Source organism: Terrapene carolina, unplaced genomic scaffold, assembly GCF_002925995.2.
Source record: "Terrapene carolina triunguis isolate 2854851 unplaced genomic scaffold, T_m_triunguis-2.0 Scaffold113, whole genome shotgun sequence".
Taxonomy (NCBI): domain Eukaryota; kingdom Metazoa; phylum Chordata; order Testudines; family Emydidae; genus Terrapene; species Terrapene triunguis.
In genome coordinates, this window is record NW_020664464.1 from 13,665,171 (window position 1) to 13,680,562 (window position 15,392).

General features: G+C 43.1%; 1 protein-coding gene across 1 annotated transcript in view; it reads left to right on the forward strand.

Annotated features, from left to right (window-relative positions):
• Positions 1-15,392, forward strand: part of PTAR1 (protein prenyltransferase alpha subunit repeat containing 1) — a 50,735-nt gene that overhangs the window by 1,303 nt on the left and 34,040 nt on the right. The window contains exon 2 of the mRNA XM_026652389.2: positions 4,176-4,345. Within this exon, the coding sequence (XP_026508174.1) occupies positions 4,176-4,345 (170 nt within the window). The remainder of the gene's footprint in view (positions 1-4,175; positions 4,346-15,392) is intronic.

Sequence of the window (15,392 nt, forward strand, 5' to 3'; positions counted from 1 at the left end):
GGTCCAGTAAAAGATACTACCTCACGCTCCTTGTCTCTCCAGTGTCCTGGGACCAGCACAGCTACAATAACTCTCCTCTAGGTGACAGAAATCCTTAGGATTACGTAAATGTGGCTAGCTGCCTTGGCAGGTAGCCAGGCTTTAAACCATAGCATATGGGTGCTGTCAGAAATAAACCTTTTTAAAACTAGATTTAGCCATACACTTTCCCTTTAGGGTTGTGAGGCATAATACACAGTAAACAGTCAATGTTTGTGTGCAGCCTAAAGAAGGGCTTTTGCTTCTTTTCACATTCTACGCTGTCAAAACTCCTTTTGATTTCAGTGGTAGCAGACTCGAACACTTTTTCGTTAAGATGTGCTTTTGCCGTCTGCCTTCATGGAGAAAAGTAGGTTAGAAGTAAAAGTTTGTGCGCCTTGATACTGACCTAACATAGCATGCTTAAGTGTGATCCCTGCGGGTCAGGGTAGATACTTATTGGTGGGACAGTGTGGGAAAGCTGCTGCTGTTATAACTGTTCTATAGAAAAACAAGGGACTTCTGTGCCCAAGACTGTCAAGCTGGGCTTCTTAAGGTGAACATAGGCACCGGCTGACATGGTTCACAGATGCCCCTCAAAGCGTACCCCTTCTGCCATGAGAAGGAGACCCTAGCACATGCTTACCTCCAGTCTGCTAGGGTGCAGCCCATCCTCTGACTCCTCCAGAACCTTCTGCTGAGATTCTGGTTTCCTTTTTCTTCGCATCTCTGGGTACTCCATCCGTGGCCCCACCAAGTTATAAGACCTCAGTTCAACCTTGGCACTGGCCAAGATAACTCCCTGGACTAATGGATGGGTGATGCTCAACAGGGTGGGTGATCAGTGATTGTGGGGTCTTCTTTCTTTTCCTACCCTTTTCACACATTTGGGCAGAGTTCCTCTGAACAGTGTCCACCAGCTCCTTCACAGAGCAGTGGCACTGTCCAGGGTTCTCTGCTTCATGACCCTATCTGGTACTCTTCTTTTGAGCCTTTGATCCTTACACAGTTGAGTAGATGGGCCCTTCATTCTGGGTAGGTCAACACCCACCCTCTCGAGAATTCAGGTAGGCTTCTTGGGCACTAAATTCACTAAGAGACAATAAAAAGTAAAGTTCTAAGCTGAATGTAAAACTGAGTTGTTGTCTCTCATATTGGGTTTTTAATTAATTAGGAGGAAAAAGTGTTTTTTTTTTGTTTTTTGTTTTGTTGTTTTAAGGCAAACTTATTTTTTATTTCTTAGGTAATTAAAAATCCAACCTAAGACTCATGTTGACTTGTCTTGCTGAGTCAGCCTTTTTTTTTTTTTTTTTTTTTTTTTTTACTGAAATATAACTGTCTCCGCATGTTATGTTCTATTCTTGAGCATCTGTATAACTTGTAAAATGTATTGCAAAATTTCTTTGGCTCCAGACATACGAACACTTAAACTTGTGTATGACATTACTCACAAGTAGTTCCATTGAAGCCAAATGGGGTTGCTCACATCAGCAAAATTATGCATACACTTAAGTGTTTGTAAGACTAGGGCCTTAGTTTTTACAAAGAGGTGCCCTGTCCAGCAATCTTGGTGATGTAGGGCAGTGGTTTTCAAACTGCTGGGTCACGGAATGTAAGGCACTGGGTCACAGCGGCTCTGGTCAGTGCTGCCGAAAGGGCCATTAAAAGTCCCGTCGGCGGTGCTGCCCGGCTAAGGCAGGCTAGTTCCTACCTGTTCTGACTCTATGCTGTGCCCCAGAAGCGGCCAGCAGTAGGTCTGACTCCTGGGGAGCGGAGGGGGGGCACGGGGCTCCACGTGCTCCCTGAGCACAGGCTCTGCACTCCCATTGGCCGGTGCCTGCGGACGAGAGCCGCGCGGAGCCGCTTGTGCGCCTCCACCTAGGAGGTTGTGAAGGCTGGGACTATAACAGGATTTAAAAGAGAACTAGATAACCTCCATGAATTTAAGTCCATTAATGGCTATTAGCTAGGAAGGGTAAGGAATGGTGTCCCTAGCCTCTGTTTGTCAGAGGGTGGAGATGGATAGCAGGAGAGAGATCACTTACCTGTTAGGTTCACTCCCTCTGGGACACCTGGCATTGGCCACTGTCGGTAGACAGGAGACTGGGCTGGATGACCTTTGGTCTGACCCAGTATGGCCATTCTTATGTTCTTATGTAACCTTGCTTATAGCTGTTTCCGGTGCTTCACGCTGAGCTCAGGTCTACAAAAAGTTAAGTTGACCCAGCTATGTCTTTTTGGGTGTGAAAAATCCATGCCCCCTGAGCAACATGGTTAAGCCAGCCTAATCCCTGGTGTAGACAGGGCTAAATTATGGAAGAATTCCATGAACCTAGCTACCACCTCTTGGGGAGGTAGATTAACTATATTGACAGGACAGTCCCTCCCACTGTTGTAGTAAGTGTCTATGCGTAACTGTAGCGTTTCAAGGGAAGGAAGTGTTTTTTAGAAATGGAGGATCTATGATTAAAAATTTCTTTGCAAATGATTTAATAGCTGTTAAAAACACTGTGATTTTAGTAATGTCCAACTTGCCTTGTAGTTCTGAAGAGCATTCAACTCATCACGTTGAGATAGATGGGAGTTACTGAGACATTCACTTATTCTTTTAAACTCTAAAACAGAAGAAAAAGTCTCCTATTCCCACAATTAAACAAATACAATGGATCAATGAAAAGAGACCCTAGTTTCACCGCTTGCCTGCCTGGAGGCTGCCCAATCAGAGAGCCAAGAAGCCTGGGCGGCTGGCCTCTGCTCCCAGCTGGGAGCGAGGAGCAGAGAGCCTGGCGGGGCAGTTGGGCTCCCAACAGTAAGCTGTGCTCTCGCTGCCCCTGTTCAGTTGTGGAAGCGCTCCTGCTGAGGATGCACATCGCTGACAGAAGGAGGATAGTATAGACATCAGCCACTGCAATAATTACTGCAGTGGCTGTAAGTGGACCTAATACAGGTCGACTTAGGGATGTAGTGTAGACATTCCCAAACTCTGGATATCCCTTCCAATATTTAAAACTTGCTATAATCTACAATAACACTCAGCTGCTTAAATTGATGGCAGTTTAGTCTACTTGCCTTCCAAAACACAATTTCAGACTTCCACAAGTTAGAAGAATTAATGTAGCTTGTATAGTTATTGGATAAACTGATTTTAAATTGAACTGTAATTTTATTCAGTTCTTTATACTGCCATCCATATATTTTACACATTTATTTGCTGGTCTGCCTTCTAAACTTGGTATGTCTCATACTCGCTTATTCATCCGTGAACAAGCCCTACCTGTTTGTTGTTAAATACAGTATATAAAGTAGTCTTGCAATTCTGTTTGATGAATGTGTTTTGTGGAGTGGCTGGGAGGCTGAGTGAATAAATAGGAGTGTCGGTTTTTTTTTTTTTTTTTTTTTTAATTCTTACCCCCTTTACCATGATAAGGGGAGAATGTAGGGGTTTTGGGATTTTTTTGAGTATAGGCTGGTAAACTTGCATGACAGGCTTGCAAGGTTTATGAAGTGTATCTTGTCCGAATGAATAAATACAGTATATAACTTGGTCTCCAGCTGAAGCCAAGAATATATATCCCTCGATGCAAGGTTGGGAAAAGTTTGCTCAAGGGCCACATCTAATTTTCATATACTGGAACAGAGATGGAGCCTGTGGAGACTACACACTCCAGGATGCAAAGCTTGATCCTGAATCAAGTTGCCTAGCTAGATCACTTCAAAGATCTGAGCTGCCTAGCACTTCCCCCTAAAAGATTAGGGGATAGCTACGGGCTCTGTTGTAGATGTCTGAGGTCCTCACATTGGCAACCACTGCCTCTTACTTAATGTAGCTGGTAAAAAATTTACCCCATTGCCCTCTTCATAGAGTCTGAGAGAGATTTTAAGAAGCTTATTTGTTAAGTTAATTTTACTGCATGAGGCATTTAGTTAGGAAGGCATATTTAAGTGGGATGTCTGGGAAGCTTCCAGGTTATGTTTTCTCACATCTGAAGTTCAAGAACCAAGAAAGCGGGCAGAGGTAAAAGACATAGAAATCAGAAAAGGGGGAAAAATATGGGCCAAGTGGAATGGGAGAAGTGGGCAGACTGTTAACTTTAGAGTAATAACTGGTAAAAGCAAATAAGTAGTCTAATTATATTTTACTTGTGTTTATTTTTAAGAGATGAAATTGGGTTAATACCCTGTCCTGAAGCCAGGTATAACCGGAGCCCTATAGTCCTTGTAGAAAACAAGCTTGGCGTGGAGAGTTGGTGTGTCAAGCTTCTTTTGCCATATGTCCACAACAAACTCCTCCTCTATAGACAAAGAAAGCAATGGCTGAACAAAGATGGTAAGTTACTTTGGTTGACTGAATTCTTGTATGTTTCCTAGTATATAGTTTTTGATCATCTCTGATACAATGCAGTCCACTTTAAATGTATACTTGGTAGTGTATTGGAATAACCTAGTGAAATGGGGAGGGGGAGAGGAAATTGCAAGTTGTTTCTACCTAGTTGAGATTCCAACTCATTTTTTGTCCCCAAGCTGTAAGTGGTGTAGAGAGAAGCTATTCCTTTGCCTAATTCAGGAGAAATGTTACTGTGTTTGGAGGGAATTTTATCTAACTCTCCTTGGTCAGAAGACTGGTGATATATAGCTCTTGGTGGAAGAGGAGTGAGGGATTTTCAAGGCTTATAGGACCCAAGGGGGAAATCATTTATATAAACAAATTGATATTCTAGAGCTCCTGTTTACTTTACTAACTCACTTTCGCAAATTTCTAAAGATATTGCTGACTTTGAATAGTTTTCACAGCCCTTTTCCTAAAAAGGATGTTAAGTTCTGCTTCATTTGTGGGAGTGTCACAAGGTGGTCAGCATAATTTAGAGAGGAGGGATAGCTATGAAATTTGACAAATGACTTTTATGGATAAAGTCACTCTGTTTTTCTGTAAAACAAAGTTGTGTTTGATGTAAGCTATGGATGAAGGGTAAGATTTGTCTAAGCAATGTGAAATTTCCCATTGTTATTCCACTGAAACATAGACTTGTCTCTCTGTGAAAAACTGAAATACCATTATAAATGGACTGAAAACTCTGACCAGTAGATTGGTACAGCAGTGTGGATGTTACCACCACAAATCTATTGCATTGTGGAGGGGTGGGTGGGAGAACCTCCTCTGAGTTACAGGATCATGCTAGTATCAGAGGGGTAGCCGTGTTAGTCTGAATCTGTAAAAAGCAACAGAGGGTCCTGTGGCTCCAATACTTCTGTTAGTCTTAAAGGTGCCACAGGACCCTCTGTTCCTTTTTATAAGATCATGCTAATATACTTTAAAAATGTGAACAAGAAAGGAAAGGAGGACTGTGTTGAAAATGCTTTGCTACAGTGGCACGAGAATACTCAAACATCTTATAGGTCAATCATATCACCTATGATATGACGATAGACTTATAAGATGCACCCTTTCCTGCCCCAAAGCTGTGGAAAATAGAAGTGTGTTGCAGCATACCCTCATGGCCAATGGATTTGAGCTGTTTCAACCCAAAGGGTACATTGAACTCCAAAGTCCGTGGCCCCTCACAGATTGTGCCTTGCTGTCAGCATCCTCTCAGTTCTGGTGATTGTAGCTGTGACAAGATTACATGGGCACAAAGGCAACCTTAGGTAGGTTCTGAGATATTTAGGGCTTTTTTAGGTTAAAACCATTACCTTTAAATGACACTGGGAAACCAGGAGGCAGCTGATGCAAATCCTAGAATGCAATAGTGGTCTCCTAATGAGAGATACCACTTACTAAGTGAGCTGCTGTACTCTGCACCAGTTTGAGTTTCCAGGTAGATTTTAGATGTATCCCCAAGTAGGGTTTGCCTACATTAGGAAAGGACATCTATATTCGCTAGTCCCAATTTTTCACTAGTGTAGACACGTCTTGATTTAGGTGGTTGAAGTCCACCGTAAGCGCTCCATTATTTGTTTTATGTGAGGTGTAGAACTGGTTATCTTCAACCTAATGTTGGCATGTTAGTCCCTTTTGAATTGCTAGCTCTCACAAGAGCTTTATATATATATATATATATATATATACTTTATTTATTTATTTATTTTCTGGATAATATGAAGGAAGATGATTGAGCCTTCTGGGACTCTGCCTGTGAGCAGTCTAGAGATGGAGGATGATGCCCATAATTAAGGCTCTGTGTTTGTCACAGAGGTCACGGATTCCATGACTTCCTTCGATCTCTATGGCTTCTGCAGCAGCCACTGTGGCTGACCTGAAGACCACCCAAGCAGCTGACCCTGGAGCCAGCTGCTCAGGCAGCCTATGCAACTGGTCCTGGGGACCGCCTGAGCAGCAGTCCCAGGGGCAGCCAGAGCAGCTGCAGCTCAGCAGCTCCCGGCAGCGGTCCTGGGGTAGCTGGAGGAGTAGCAGATGGAGCAGCTATTGGCCTCCTGAGGCTCCCTCCCTCAGCGGTGGCCAGAGTAGCCACTGACCCCCTGGGCCTTCCTCCCAGCAGCAGGACCCCCAGGTCTCCCCCTGACAGTGTTCCCCCCCCCCCCCCCCCGCTATGACTCAGTCGGGGTATTTATGGTATAAGTCATGAACAGGTCACAGGCTGTGATTTTTGTTTTGTTTCTTTCTTTCCCGTAACCCGTCCATGACTTTTACTGAAAAATACCCGTGATTAAATAGTAGCCTTACCCGTAATGACTCTTCAGGTTTATTTGGGGTGGAGGGGGGAGGGAACCTGACCTATTTCAGAACATTTCAGTTCACCCGTAGTCTCTGGCAGGTGGAACTGGACTATTTTGTGAACAATGGCATTACATGCCAAAAATATATCCAGCAGAATGAGTATGCGTGTACTTTCCTTGTCTCTGGACGGGGGAAGTTATCTATCAGAACAGCAGGTGCCATCTCTGTCAGGTTTCAGGCCAGGTTACTGTGCAGAGGAATCTGTTGTACTGGTAGCTAACAGTCTACCAGTGTCTGTAGTGCAGTCTTTGTGACATCTGCAGGGTGACAAGAGTCAAGGCATGTCAGTACTTGGAGTTGTCTTGCCACAACTTTCTATATACTCTATAATCAGAAATAGAAGATTTGATATTGTTCAAACAAAGTGATGGTTTCTTCATCAAAGGCCACATAACCTCCTTAAAAAAAGGCTGGCAATATGCTATCTCTAAGAAAGACACTGACCGTTTCCACCAGTCATGGACCACATTCTGTCCTGATGCACAAGGAGTTCATTGCTGCTGGATAACTGCAGCCCCACTACTGATACCCAAGTCAGTTGGCAGGTTATTGCCCAGAAAGAACGCTCTTCCAAGCAGCCAATAGCATTTAATACAGTTCTCATGATGTGCTGTTGGGATCAGGTAAAAGCATCTGTATTTGTTTCTGAAAAATGGGCTTTCACAAAGAAATATCTGCTTTTGTTCCTGAGCTTGAGACTATTGTGGCTTTAGTTGATTAGAATTAGGGAGACTGGGCTCCTTCCCCACTGGTGCAGTAGGCTAATCATGACAGGGATGCAAGCAGGGCCGGCTCCAGGGTTTTTGCCATCCCAAGTGGCACGCGCAAAAAAAAAAAAAAAGCCGCAATCGCGATCTGCGGCAGCATTCGGCGGGAGGTCCTTTGCTCCGATCGGGAGTGAGGGATCGTCCGCCGAATAGCTGGACGTGCCGCCCCTCTCCGGAGTGGCCGCCCCAAGCACCTGCTTGGCAAGCTGGTGCCTGGAGCCGGCCCTGGATGCAAGGAGGCACACAGACACGCAAACTTCAGCAAGCAGGCTGTTTTTTCCCAGCCCAGAGATGGAGGTAACTGGGCTCAATGGAACTTTCCAAAGATTGAAAGGAAAGATTAAGGTTTAGGTAAGGGAATATATGCATATAGGGATTTTTGCTCTGCATATTATGTACGTTTGGGTGAATGAATAATAAATGGTTTGTTTTGAAGAAGCTGTTTTGGGGTTATTGTAGTCAGCTTGCTGGTCACAGGTCCCCAGAGGAAAAGGGCTTACAGGTTCCAAACATGAAAGCCCCAATGGTGTTAACCTGGTTAGGAAATGGGGCTGCCACCCAGAGATCTAGTCCCAGAGTGGTTGGACTGCAGGGTTCCATCCTTTTGAGACAGTGCAGAAAGTCACTCAAAAGGAACTCTGAAAGATCTAAAATGTAGCTTGCCTGGTAACTGTGACATCAGTGTAATGCTGTTTGACAATAACAAGATCTGGATAATTTCCATGGGTGCATTAGGATCCCATCTAGTTGCTACTGATGCATTCAGATCTGATACAAACCTATGACCATATCTGATCTCAAATTCTCAGTTTGAGAACTCTTCTAAAACTCAGTAGAAAACCATTTGTTTTGTATTTAAATTTTAAGTCTCTCATGGTGTCAGAAACGAATGTGCATTTGAGGTAATAACTGACTTAGATGGACTAGTCAGAACATTGGCTTATCATACAGGCACCGGTGTGTGTGGGTGTGTGTGGATTGTCTGGCAGGTCCTTCACATGCAGAATTCCCTGATTGGACCTAGATTGTTATAGAAAAATCCTGCCCCAGAAAAGCCACAACGACATACAAAAGGCTTTCTACATCTGTAGTCCAAATTAAACATATAATGCAAAACTTGTTTCATTTTTGGACATAAGCAAGAAGGCAACCATTGGTTCTTATTTAGCCTCCAGCTCCCTTCTAGCTAAGTTTGTCCTATTCTCATAGAATCAGGTGCTTTGTTGCAGTGAGGCTCAGATCTGCAAACAATATTTGCTCATTCAATTATTCTTGTTAGCAATGTTCAGGGCTGGAAGTTGAAGTCTTTTAATTCTGTCTCTGACAGAGCCTGTCTGAAGTCCTTTCATCCCAAAATACAGACCATCAAACTGTCATCTTACAAATATTTCAGCGGTGTGAAATCCAGGTTTTTGTCTTTTTTTTTCCTCTTGAAGAGAGACTCCCTTCTCCATTGTTTTAACAGAAAGCAAACACAAAAAGTGCCTGGTGCGAGATGGTCTGCAAAATTTTTCAGGTTTGTCCATCTTTTAAAGTGATTATCTGTATGTTCTCAAGACTCTGCTATGTTAATGACCTGCTTTATATGCCAAACTTTGCTTTAAGTGTTGGATGACATGCTTTACCCTTAACTGAATATTGCCTTTGTCAAGACAGAGAAGTTTGGCAGAAATCATAAGCTGAAATGATGGAGAGGATGAATGCCGAAAGACTCAATAATCCCATGACTGAGTTACAGAAAGGAATTTGTTTTCATGTAGCTTGTTATACATAATCTTCCAAATGCAGACATTACTTGACTTAGAATCTAAACTGTGATATCCTCATATACTAAGGCCCCACTTGGCACTTCTTAGTCAGGGAAAACTCCTTTTCACTTTTAATAGAACTTTGCATGGTGGGCAGTTCTCTTCTGGTTATAATACCAAGTATAGATTTGGTTCTCATTGGTGCTAAAGTCATTAGCCTCTTGGGTGGGAAAAAGTTCGGCAATTGAAATTGTATTCCAGTCTTTTCCAATGGGTATAATTGGATGTTCTATAAACTATCTTAAATACAGGAGTGAAAATAAATGGTTCTGGTTCAAATGTCAACTCTTGCAAGTGGTAAATGATACGTAATGATAATTTGCTAGCAGGATCTCATAAGAAGCAAGTACTTTGTAATTGATTATTTATTGAGACAATTGCTTAATCTACAGCTGGTCCTTGTTACGTACTTTGCCTACGTAACAAGGCTACGTCCTCACTACGGGGGGGGGGGTCGATTTAAGATACGCAAATTCAGCTACGCGAATAGCGTAGCTGAATTCGACGTATCGGAGCCAACTTACCCCACTGTGAGGATGGCGGCAAATTGACCTCCGCGGCTCCCCCGTCGACGGCGCTTACTCCTACCTCCGCTGGTGGAGTAGAAGCGTCGATTTGGGGATCGATTGTCGCGTCCCGACGAGACACGATAATTCGATCCCCGAGAGATCGATTTCTACCCGCTGATTCAGGCGGGTAGTGTAGACCTGCCCTTAGAGAGAAGGAAATTCAGAGGGTTTTTTTGGAATCCAGAAAAATAGGACAGTGACTAAGCCACCTTGCCATAGTTTTAGTTTAGTAAGATTCTTTCTCCAACTTCTATGGAAAACTGAAGGTTTTGGTTTACTGTCAACTTGAACAAATAAAAAATCGTGTGTTTACTACACACTTTGTGATCCGTCCCATAATGTTTAGATTTATGCATGTATACTGAATATACTGTGTGTAGTGTCATCAAAAATTGTTCAGCTGATTACTAGAGGTTATTGTGAATATCTTCAGTCTAAGTGGTCAGTTACCACATACTGTTTAGCATTGTATACTTCTTCTTTATTCCAACAAGGAATAAAAGGAGTCTCTCTGATATTTTTATTTACAATTGAGAGCATTAATATGTAGAGTGTGATTTCAAGATGCTTGTTTAGGCATTACAGGGCATCTGATAGTATGGTTCTGGTTGGGAACTGGTTACTGTTTTCATTGCAAATGCTTGTTGCTCAAGAGAAAGCAAAAGAATAGCTTAGGGTAGCTATTTAGAGAACTGGATAGTAACAGTCTTGGTAACTGTGGCCCTGATTCTGTATGGACTTACTCATATGCATGTGTATAGCCTCATGCACAAGTCCTGTTGGTTTCAAAGTTAAACGCTTGTGTCTTTGCAAAATCAGAGCCCTAGTCTTAGTGTACCATAATTCTAAAAGTGTTGTAATCCTTTTTCACCACTGAATAGATGTACCTTTGAAATTAAAATGTCATGTTCTATAGATTTGTGGTTTCATTTTTACAGTTGTGGGCTGAAAAGTATGCGTGTCATCTTCTTATTTATTTATTTATTTATTTATTTTTATTTTCTGGTACAGCCAAATAAAAACAAACGTACAGAATCTAGGGCCGCATTCACTTCTTGCAGCTGAAGAGACTCTCCTCTCTGAAAGCAGCCCTGTGCAATGAGCAAGTATGCTGCTGCATTCTGCATAAACCTCACCCAGCAGCAAAGACCTGCTAAAAGTGAATTAAGAAGTAACCAAATCATCTGACCATAAGGCATGTCTTGCTTTTGCAGTACTGTCACGGGATAAATAAAGGAGCAGCAGAAAACCACTCCTATTTTGTCCTATTGCTGACGCATGGCTTTCCATGGAAAGAATGGCAAAAAATGCCCCTAAAATTCATAAAGGGAACCATAGACTCAAAACCCTCACTTCACAGAAAAAATTATCTATTTTTGCAAGTAATGGCTAAGATGACTCTCTAAGTGAAGGAAGTGTACTTTTTCTGTTTGTCCTCTTCATGCATTTGACACTTTTTGTATAGTTTCACTCTATTCCCTGTATAGTCAATTGGCTTCCCTTGTTTATGTGGGTTTTTCACATGGCATTAGGGGGTGAAATGTTTTTAACATAGTAAAATGTGATTGGTTTTTTTTTTTTTTTTTTTTTTTTTTACAGTCACAAAAAATGACAGAGGTACAGAAGTGTCATCTCTGAAACTACTCTAACTCTTTATTTATTATTCCATTTAAACTGACTAGACTTCAAGTTGGTGGTGTTCCTGATCCTTAACATAATAAGGTGCACTAACCTGGAAATTTGTCTGATACATGGTTGTAATTCTTAATAGGATTAATTAACATTAGTTTGGCAAGTGCAGTCACATCAAGTATAAACAAAGTTTGTTTTTAAACTATTTTTAATGTCCGATTTAGCTTAGCTAAAACTTTGTTTAGCACAGTTGACACATTGTATAGTGAGGCTACGTAATAATTACATACACAAACAAAATTGCAACCTTAACAATGATTTTTAAAGTCAAGCACTCAAAAGCTAGGAAAAAGCCAGAATTAAGGTTGCTTGTGCATCCTAGTACCAGTATCCTGGCCCAGCCAATCCTACTTCCCCCTTGAGGCTTGCTAAGTCCCAATCTCCCCACTGACTTTCCAGTTTTCCTCCCTGTCCCCACACCCAAACATAGTTTCCTTGACTGGTCAGTCCCAGTCTCCCTCCAGCTCCTCATGCAGTCTGTGCTCCCCCCCCCCTCCCCCCACTGGCTCCCAGTCATTCTTCTTCTAGCTTCCTAGCCAGTTTCTCTTTCCTCCTCCAGTGCCAGTCTTACCAGACTCCTTGTCTTAAACTAGTCCTTTCCCTTCCCTTGGTCTGGTTTTTTTTTTTTTTTTTTTTTCCTTTTTTTTTTTTTTTTTCCCCCCCCCACATGCATTTGAAGCCAGCCAGGTGGTCACTGAGAACACAGGAGAGACATGCTCTTGGTTCCTGTGGCTGGCCCCACCTCACCCGACCCCAATTACCGAGCAAGTTCAAATTGCAGTTTTTTTCAGAGGCTTATAATATGGCCAAATTTGGGTGGATTTTCACAAGGACAGGAAAAAGGCACATTCCTGACAAAGGGCGCTCCTTTCCAAATTTCAAATCTCTGCTCTGAAGTACGAGGGCACTAGAGTATTTTTCAACAATCAAAGAGGACAGGAGGAGCCCCGCCTGAGCCCCGCCCCTGTCCTGCCCTAGCCCCGCCCCTGCCCCTTCCACTCCCTCCCACTTCCCGCCCTCCTCAGAACCCCCAACCCTCCCCCCCACTCCTTCTCCCCTGACTGCCCCCTCCTGGGACCCCTGCCCCTAACTGCCCCCCAGGACTCCACCCCCTACCTAAGCCTCCCTGCTCCTTGTCCCCTGACTGCCCCCTCCTGAGACCTTCCCCCCATCCTAACTGGCCCCCTAGGACCCTACCCCCTACCTGTCCCCTGACTGCCCCAACCCTTATCCACACCCCCACCCCCAGACAGACACCAGGGACTCCCACGCCCCATCCAACCACTCCCCACCCCCTGACAGCCCCCCCCCTTACCCCCCCCCCCCCCCCGACAGCCCCCCCCCCAAACTCCCGACCCATCCAACCCTGCTCTCTGTCTCTTGACTACCCCCTCCAGAACCTCCCTGCCCCTTCTCTGGCCCCCTGGCCCCCTTACTGTGCTGCTCAGAACAGAGGGCTGCAGAGCAGCGCGCTCGGCAGCAGGGGAGGGGGGAGCAGGGGGAGGAGCTCCAGACTGCCGGAGGCCCGATGCGAACGGCCGGCCGGCGATCTGTGAATGCAGGGAAGGGGAGGGAGAGAGCAAGAGGAGGGGAGTGATTTCAAGCTGCAGGGAAGAGGAGGGGGAAGCGGAGGAGGGGCTCTGGCTCTTGGAGCCCCATGCAAGTGGCACGATCCGGCCGGCTGCCCTGTCAGCCACGCGCTCTCTGCATTGGAGGGAAATCCGGACATTTACGAATTCCCCCCGGACGCTATTTTTAACTCAAAAAAGCCGGACATGTCCGGCAGAATCCGGACGAATGGTAACCCTATATTTCAAAGAGAATGTTTCCATTTTTTTTTCTTCTTCTTCTTAGCCTTGTTCTCAGAAACAGCTGAACCATTCTGGGTGAAATTTTCCAAAAACTTTCAGCCTGAGACAGTTATCCAGCATGGAAAATTCAGCCCAAATGGTTAAAGTTTGGCCAAGTTACAAGCAGCTGAAAACAGGGTCTTATAATGGGTGTGTCAGGCAACCTTAATCATAGGCAGTGCTGTCTGCCCCACCTACAATATTACTTAAAGAATGGGCTAAGGGAGGAAAACATACCATACCAGTGATGAGTTACAATGAAGGAATTGGTAATACCTTAGGTTAAACATTTATTTATTAATGTACAAAGTAAGATGCTCAGGGCTCTTTCTTGTCTTGAGAGGAAAGGAGGTTGCAATTTATAATACTGAACATTCAAGAGATTTTTCTGTTTTAATAATCACAGATTGGAGAAGCCGTCAGAGGAATTATATGAAAATCCCAACTGCCCAAGTTGGGGAGTTATGCTGGTTCACATTTAGCAGTGATGTATGTCCATCTCTGTATTTTCTTCCTTACAAGAAATGACCGTTTTGTCATCTAGTAGGTTGCTTAGATGAATCTTGCATTTGTTGTGAATTTACTTTAGAAGAGTCATTATCTCCTTTATTATCTTGATTTCTTTTGAAAGAGGATAAGGCTGACATGTTTGTATAACGTGATTTTTTTATTTTTTTTATTTTTATTTTTATTTTTTTTTTTAAGTAATGGTGGTGTATTCAGAGCTTTTGCCTTTTATCATGTCTGTAACTATAAATAAATAGTATTTTAAAAAATTCCAAATATTTTAAATATTCCATTCTCTTATCATTGCTTCTCATTTTTGAGATGCTATTATGAAAAAGATGTGCCTGAAGCAGGCACAACTTACTGCGCACCCCTGAATTGGTTTTGTTGCATCACTTGATGCTTGTGATGATCTAGTAATGGATAAAACCAGCAGTGCTTTTGCTAAGCCTCGTTGGTCAAGTTTTGGGTTAGCAAAACCAAAACCATAAGGCCTGTAACCAGCAAAGTACTTAATCACATGTTTAACTTTAAGCACATGCATAATCCCATGTACTTTAATAGGACTATTCACATACTTTAAAATTAAGCATGTGCTTAAGTACTTTGCTGGATCAGGGCCTGCATGAGCTGGTTTCAGGTCCCAGTTTGCCCAAAGCACTAAAATCCAGATACAGGGCTCTGGCTCATCTCTAATACACAATTTATTTATTTTTTCCAAGTTTTATGTAACTGTGGGTGGTACTGGCTGCACTTGAGCATATTGATAAGGTGGCCAAGGGATGAACTGATTCACTGCTTCAGGCTCCTAGACAGGAGCCTTGATGGCCAAGGCTATGGAACTTCACGTGCTTAAATTCACCTTTTTCTGGCAGAAATCCCAAATGAAGGGTGAATCTGGCTAGGCTTGCCCAGAGAATTGCTTGTGGACCTCCCTGGGCCTTGGGGGATTAATGTTCCCCTATTGTAGTTAATATAGTCAGTTGATTACTAGTTTTCTGTATATCCAGTCATTTTAATTGAACCATCCATGGATTTAGCTCCCTGCAGATACCCCTTGCTTTTTCTCCCCTAGCTCTTTTCTTAAAACAAATTGTAATCCAGTGCTTCTCCTTCATGACGATGTGGCTGAACTGAAAATACTTGTTTTGTTGGCAAATTACTTTGGTGTACAACCTTTTTGAATATATTATGAACAGTAAGGAATCTAGACTAACAGTCTTGCGAGCAAAAGCACTGATAATTTTGCTTGTATTTTGGAGAGTATCTGTATGCTACTGCTTCTCCTTACCCAGCTCATTTATATTTAAGAATTGTAATGCTGGGGAAGATTAATCGACCTGATTTTGTGACTTTTGGAAGCAAGAGTTAAAGAACCAAACCTGAGACATTGAGAATTATCACTGTGTTTTATGAGAGGCTGCACATAACACTAAGCTTTTTTTTAC